Below are 7,544 nucleotides of genomic sequence, written 5' to 3' on the forward strand. Positions count from 1 at the left end.
ATTATACAGAATGAGTTACAAGCATAATCTTCTTTAGATAAAATTATGAAAAAACAAACAGACGGTACTCATTTGCTTCTACAAAATTAAGTAAAAGGTTCGTCCTCAAATTCAGTACACTCTTAATTTGATTGTAACAAATTAACCTTGTCTTAATTCTGTTACTTTGTAGCCGTAAAGAAATAACCTCCGAACCATCTCTTAATCAATCTAATTGATAAATTTCATTGCGAGCCAAGACTCTAATGTTGCCTCGGGGAATCCACCTTTATCCGAGAAAAATCCCGTTAAAATAAAAATAACTTAGCTCTATTCCCCTAAGAGTTATATAAGGTTCAGTAAATACTGCTCTACTTTGCCACGTAAGACCTACATGGAAGCTCGGAGCGGATTTTTTTGGCTGTTCGCTTTCCATTGGCGCGCTGCCAAACCTCATCTCTTGGTTACATTGGCAAGATTACTCTGTGTACTTCGTTCAATGTTGAACATTCTACAATTTAGTTTTAGTACTCTTTTGTTGCTTCCACTGCTTATAGTATTACGTTTTGAGACGGAATTTTGGTAGAAACTGTTGGGAGTTTACTGCCTTTTGAATGATACTTGAATGATAGTGTTGGAATGCTTTATGGGTCTTGAGCTATAGATGAATTTAGCTTGATTAAAGTCTAGAATTTATTGTTATTACTTGCTACATTGACTTCAACATGTAGCTGAATATTTGACACTCTAACCGAATTTCTGCGAACACTCCTTAAATTGTCTATCTATTAATTTGTACAGGCAATTAACACCACACAAATAAAATTTCCTAACCAATTGACTTACAAAAGTGGAACCTTGACACAATAACAAAGCCTTTACCCAACACTTGAAACTTGGTACAGTGCCAAAGAAATATTGGCTGTCTCCGGTACAAAGTGTTTCGAGAGGTTCTTGACGGCCCGTCAAATTCACAATGTTATATTGTTCGCGGATAGAATCTTCGATCGAATCTTCTGGGATGTTTTGATAATTGTTTTGTAGGGTAATTTCGTTTTTGACTGTTTGTGATTGGGATTTTATGATTTTAGAAAAGTTTTGACTTATTTGCAACTAAACAGGTTTACTGTCTGTTATGGATCATTATTAAATAATTTATTTGAACGTTGTATGGAATTGTACCTAACCTCTGTAACCTCTATTTCTTCAACATGACCATGAATAACGTTTTCCAAGGGTCTCATTAAATTTTATTTTGTCCATAAGGGAGCAAAATTCAAGGACCTAGGATCTTTTCTGGCTTTCTCTGCCATGTTTCAGTGTTTCAAGGCCGCATAAATCTTTCAATTATATCTTTGTTAACTATCTTGCTCAGAGTCAAGACAAGATCTATGGTTGGTCAAGTGAAAGCTATCTAAACTGCACCAAATATTTACCCTCATACGCCAAGATAGTTACCCTACCCTTTCACCCAACACAGGCTACCTAGATGTATGAGGTGATACCTAGGTGAAGGTAAATAAATTCCGTGCTGCAACACAAACAGTGGTTTCCATTAAGCCAAGCTATCGTGTTACTAAGTAAACCCGGCCGTTGTCACGCTACTGGCTTATCTGCATGACGTCAGTAGTTTCCACGTCATCGGTTAAAAAGTTTTTAAAGTAATAGGGAGATGTTTTGTTTGAAGAATAAGTTATGAGTACAACTGAAACGTAAACAAAAATCTCTAATCTTTGAAAATACGTATGTATGTATAATTCAATTTTCAATGTGCATTCAAAGACCTCTAAAAAGTCATGTTAGGCTATTAATTACTATTCACTACCACACATAGGCTTCGACAGAAACCGGAATGCCACAATCTTGGGATCCATATCATTTCATCATCTGCCTAGCCTTTTCCCAACTATATTGGGCTCATATTTCAGTCTAACCTGACACAGCGGGCTAGTTTTTTACATTGAGACTACTTGTATCTAAACATTTTGAGATTCATATTATGAACTTAGTATTATTATTTTCTTTCTAACATTTTTGGCTTTACCATAGGTACTATTCCATTTCAAGTTGCATACAATATTCCATTAAGCCGTGTTCCCGCAGTGTCAATTGTAGCCACTAGCGTGACATCGTATAGAGCAAACATACAACGAAACGTGACCGTCACGCCCGTGTGTGGGCTTACGTTGAAATATTGTAGTTTTGACTTTGCATGCTTTGTCTACCAAGTCATGTATTGTATTGTATAGGTAACTAGTTATTCAGTTTTACTCTTTAGCTGTAAAAGAACTTGCCACGAACCCGGAACACAGTCCAACATTATTCCCAAATTCAACCTCATTATCCCGACACCATTATCTCTCCTACAAAAATCAACCTACATTCAGTAATAATCCCACATTATTCTGCAACCGAATAATGTCACGCTTATTTTTAGCAGACATTTTCGGGATAAAAACACGGAACGGGCCACAAACAGCATTTTCCATTAAGCCTTTTGTCACGTCACGGCCGACAGCGTGCAAGCGTCGTGTTACTAAGTAAACCCACACATTGGTGCTCACTCACACAGATGCAAAGTGTCACGTCGTTGGCTTAAGTCGCTTGTAATATAATAGTGGTGTTATAAGTCGTGTTTGCATTTTCTTTTATGACATTATCCGGGCTAATATTATAAGTGTGTCAGTTTGTTACACTTTGGCTTTCAAGAAGATTTGGATATAGATTCTAGGGAGTATCATACGATCTTTTTGGGTGTATAGTTCTCACATCTAGACACAAGTAAATACATGAGGCACAGATAGCACAGACAGTTTATTAATCGACAAATTACTTCAGAAAATTGGGTCTTCAAGAAATTCTTTCTCTTATTTGAACTTGGAATAACCTATCAGAGATGAACATTGTTTGTTAATATTTTAGGTAGGAGATAGGTAAATAACTGTTATTTCATAGGCTTCGCTGTAATAGCCCTAGAATATTAATGTAGTCACGTAGTTCAGTTGTTTTGTTTGCGGAATGTTTTGATGGAAATGTAGTAATGGAATATTGATGTTAGTTAAGTTGCAAAACATCAGATTCATAAAATGGAAATAATTCATCCATTTTTGGCACTTCCCCTCCGATTTTATTTCTTACATAGCCTTGAATATTGATTTCCTAGTCTATTTTTGTATCCAAAAAAAAACTACAGGAGCTGTCGTACGCGCCATCTGCAAACAAAATGGCGGCCTGGCCTCGTCATTCTCAGTTCAAACAAAAATGCACATCGGAAGCCCATTCGCTCTCCAATTTATTTTTCAATCAACCGTCCATCGATTTTATCTATCATGTTTGAGTTGCCTTGTGTCAATATTTTGATAGTTCAAGTATCTACATGCTATCAATGTTTTTTATACAACCTAGATTTTTTTTGTAAAGGAAATATATTATTTCATATTTTATTTTAATATCCAAAAGATCCATTACCCACGAAACAGAACAAATAAATTATTCAAAAGCCAAACAGGTCACATCGGAAATTAAAAAAGCATAAAATGGACAGCACCCAACTCCATTAAGAGCCACGTCAAACTGACACCCAATTAAAAACTCCACATTTTATTCTTAATTTAAAAACAGAGTGCGATCGCATTTGAATTAAAACCTTATTGGTAGTATTGCATTATGAAACAATAGCTGGCTGATTATTGTTTACCGGGAGCGTAGTTCTAAATTGGAATGTCAGTTCGGTGAGTTTTCGAATGCGTTTGAAAGCTATTGCGTTTTAGAATCGTATTTGCCGACGTATTTTCAGATGCTAGCGCGCAATGTATGCGTACTGTGTAATTTGTATGCTGATTTCAAATGAAAGGGGGAGCTCGTATTCACGTGATTAGATTAAAATAGGGTGTTGTTCGTGTGAATACTTGAATATGGTTGTTGAGTTTATGCGAATTTGTGGTTGTTGAACCGTGTTACGTGGTTAATTTGCGCCATTGTTCGCTCGATTAATGGTTGCGCTTTTCTCATCGTTTTGGGGTGTGCTTTCTGTTCTATGTGTACAACTGTATATCTAGCATTGATACTTAACACGTATTGTCTGAGTATACCTATCGGAGAATGTCTTTTTCTGTGTAACTTTCCTTGTGATATTTATTTTTACAATTATCGCAAAATTTCGAATTTGAGAATTTGTGGAGTATTTCTTCAATTAGAATTGAATTCAAAACTTCAAAACAATAAAAAAAACACTTTTTTACCTTACAAATACATTATTGTCTAGTTGTTGTTTAAAACCTAGCAAATCTACAGTCTTGTTACCTGCAGTTAGAAACAAAACTATTCAAGTAAATAAACTTAGTTAGAATAGTCCTCACACACGCCATCTCCCCTGTTCGTATCACATTAGACATTTGTTACGAAAACAAATGCACAACGACTATCTACTTATGTTAAGCTTTGTGTAGACTATGTTCACGACTAGCAACCACATCAATTTTACTAGAACATAGGTATTGGGTATATTAGAACAGGGTTGGATTAGAGTTCGCGACTTTTTGGTTGTCAATCAGTAGCATGTATTAGACTGGAAGTTCTAATATATGTACTTACTAAGGGTAGTCTTTTATGCTTTCAAAGGAACAAGTTTGAAGCATACGGCACATTTGTACATATAACGAGCACATTGGAACCCCTCGTCGCAAACTTTAGCCCAACCTTGTTTTAGCATAGCGAGGAACGCAACGAATAAATAAATGGTTTGACCATTGCGAAAAAAATAGGTTTCGGTTTTGTATGCTCCAATTTCCAAAGACGTTTAAATGAGGGCCAGACTCCACCCACTTTAACGTGCCATCCGAAACCCGGAATCATGACAAGATTATCACCCATAGGTCCCCAAGCTATACTTGCATTATTCGAACCGTCCAGCTCTTACTTACCCACGAGCTCATCACCAACACAAACAAAACACTAACTCCATTCTTCTACACATTCCAGTTGACGGAGGCTTCTCCCGCAAAGCATGCTGGTGGGACTTCGCGCGCCACCTGGACCGCTTGGACGCCGTGCTGTTCACTCGCATCAACAACTGCTCCATGTCAGGCATGGCTTCTGTGTTGCGCCGCAAGGCCAGCGCCACTGTCTACCCACAGATTGGACATTTCTTCTGTAATTTAGAGGTGAGGAACATTATCTTGTATTCTAGTCGATGGTTCTTTCATCATCTAAAACTTAAACCCAGGGTCTTCTTATTTAAGTTGTTGTTAGTGGGTCAATATAAGTATGGATAATGTTTTTAAGTTATATATTCAAAAGGGGACTGTATAAATAAGTATGAAAATACAAGTTGTATACAAGTAGAGAGCTATGTAATTCATGCACTTCAAAGACAGTCTTTGACAGTAGCATTCGTGTTAATCAATCCACAATATGAACTCAAAAATGTTGTCACTTATCAGTAAGTACCTACTTATATTTATGAATGACCTAGCTTAGGCAAGATTTTCCATTAGCCGAAAAGTAACCCTACAAAATAACATATTCTGAGTGATCAAACACCTTTGAAAAATACTTCAATAAACAGTTGTTAAAAAAATTATTCAATAATCAGCTATTACAAACAATAGCGCAATTCACCTGACCTTTCGCCCCACATGCCTGCAGCAGTTCCTTACAATGGGAGCAGGGATACCTAGCCTAGCCTAGCGCCACGCTGACGGCCTCGCAAGGGCGACACTCGACACTGCGTCACACATGATTGCACACTGCCACTGCTTGTTCACTTAACAATCTTATAGACTGGGTCCTATGTAGACTGGAATCTGTATGACTAGATTTCACCAACATTTTTCGTGTCTAAGAAAGTATACTTACGTGTCGTAAGAAAACTGCTAGCGTTGACCTACTCGGGCACAAAGGTTGCAATCTCGCGGATCCCTTAGAAATGTTTGCACGCAATTTGTGACTGTTTCCTAGAGAATCATTTGAAATCTCGTATTAATCAAAACTCTTGAATAAACAGTATACTGTCCAGTTGCTTTTTTAGTTAACTTAGCTTACTGCTGTGAAAATATTAATGGTCACCGCTGTGTTTGAAAATATTATGCAAAAGTCTTATTACTTAGCAGTTGCGATGTCCCAGTAAAACCCTTTCAAATCTATAAAGATAAGCTTGAAAACTAATTTGTATCTCCTTTGAAACTAAGAACACATATTTTAATTTATTAATTACTCAGTAAATTCATAACATAGAACATTGTAAGATCTATGACAACCATTGAAGCATGTAGTATCAACTTCCAGAGAGTTCCTCGCGAGCGTGCGCTGAGCACGACTGTGTTAATAGTGCTCCTTTTATAATTGTCATTAATTTATATTTTAAAGTAATTAAGTGTTTATGTAAAGCTGTGTTTGTGAATTGATAATATGTGATTTTTAAGGGTATGTTCTTGGGAATATTTATTAAGAGTAGTAATAACTTCAGAGTAGGTACCTTAAATGGTGATAATTTCACATTGCACTTTTTAATTAAAAGTTTTGAATATTAGCAAGGTTTAGGTGAAATATTAGCCTTATGCCGATTTTACATATTAAGCATTTTGAATTTTTCATAAGTAGGAAGAAACTTTATTGAGGACTTTTTTTATAGTCGTGACTAGATACAATGTGATATAGTCCCCTGGTACCCTGGTAGCTACTCTAACCTAAGTTAGGTCAGCCTATTTCAAAAACATCGTACCTACTTAAAAAAAGAATATACAGAAAAAATGTGAAAGGGGGCGTTTTGGGGCTGGTTCTTGTTTTTGTCGTTCGAAAGGGGCTGATTTATCAACCTAATTTGAATAAACATTTTTGAGTTTGAGTTTAAAAAAGATATACTTCCAGACACATATTTTAAATTTCCATATTATCTCAAACATATATAAAATCCTCGTTCCAGGAACGCCGCGCTCTCGCGAGCCCCGACGGTGACAAAGACTCGGATCCCCTGCTGGTCTCCCTGCTGCAGGAGGGATCAGACATGATGGCAGACCTGCGGCACATCAACCTCAAGCCACAGCACTGCTATAGGAGCCCGGAGCCCATTAACTTGTACCACAAAGTTGGACATGGTACGTACCACAATATATTTTAACACAATATATTTATTTGAACCCGGATAAAAAACCTATAGCCTTCCTCAATAAATGGGCTATCTAACACTGAAAGAAATTTTCAAATCAGACCAGTAGTTCCTGAGATTAGCGCGTTCAAACAAACAAACTCTTCAGCTTTATAATATTAGTATAGATTACGAGTGACCCGCTCCGGCTTTGCACGGGATAATAGTATTTCCCCACTATTTAATGTATGTTATTTTACATAATATAACCTTCCTCTTTAATCACTCTATATTCAATAGTGATGTCAAGTATTTGTTTTTATTTCTCTCTTTTGGAGTTATGAAACATCACACTACTTGTATGGTTGCAAAAATCTGGTCCTGTATAAAATAAAATTTTTTCAATAATTAATACATAAACTTTTAATAATTAACTGTAGTTCCGAGCTCAATTTTCATACAAAATTTTCTTCTATTTCAG

At 36.4% G+C, this 7,544-nt stretch overlaps 1 protein-coding gene across 2 annotated transcripts in view; it reads left to right on the forward strand.

Annotated features, from left to right (window-relative positions):
- Positions 1-7,544, forward strand: part of LOC110382348 (titin) — a 170,686-nt gene that overhangs the window by 128,167 nt on the left and 34,975 nt on the right. For both annotated transcript variants that reach the window (XM_064038742.1, XM_064038743.1), the window contains exons 6-7: positions 4,960-5,141; positions 6,902-7,073. In XM_064038742.1, the coding sequence (XP_063894812.1) occupies positions 4,960-5,141; positions 6,902-7,073 (354 nt within the window). The remainder of the gene's footprint in view (positions 1-4,959; positions 5,142-6,901; positions 7,074-7,544) is intronic.

Source organism: Helicoverpa armigera, chromosome 17, assembly GCF_030705265.1.
Source record: "Helicoverpa armigera isolate CAAS_96S chromosome 17, ASM3070526v1, whole genome shotgun sequence".
NCBI classification, from domain to species: Eukaryota; Metazoa; Arthropoda; class Insecta; order Lepidoptera; family Noctuidae; genus Helicoverpa; species Helicoverpa armigera.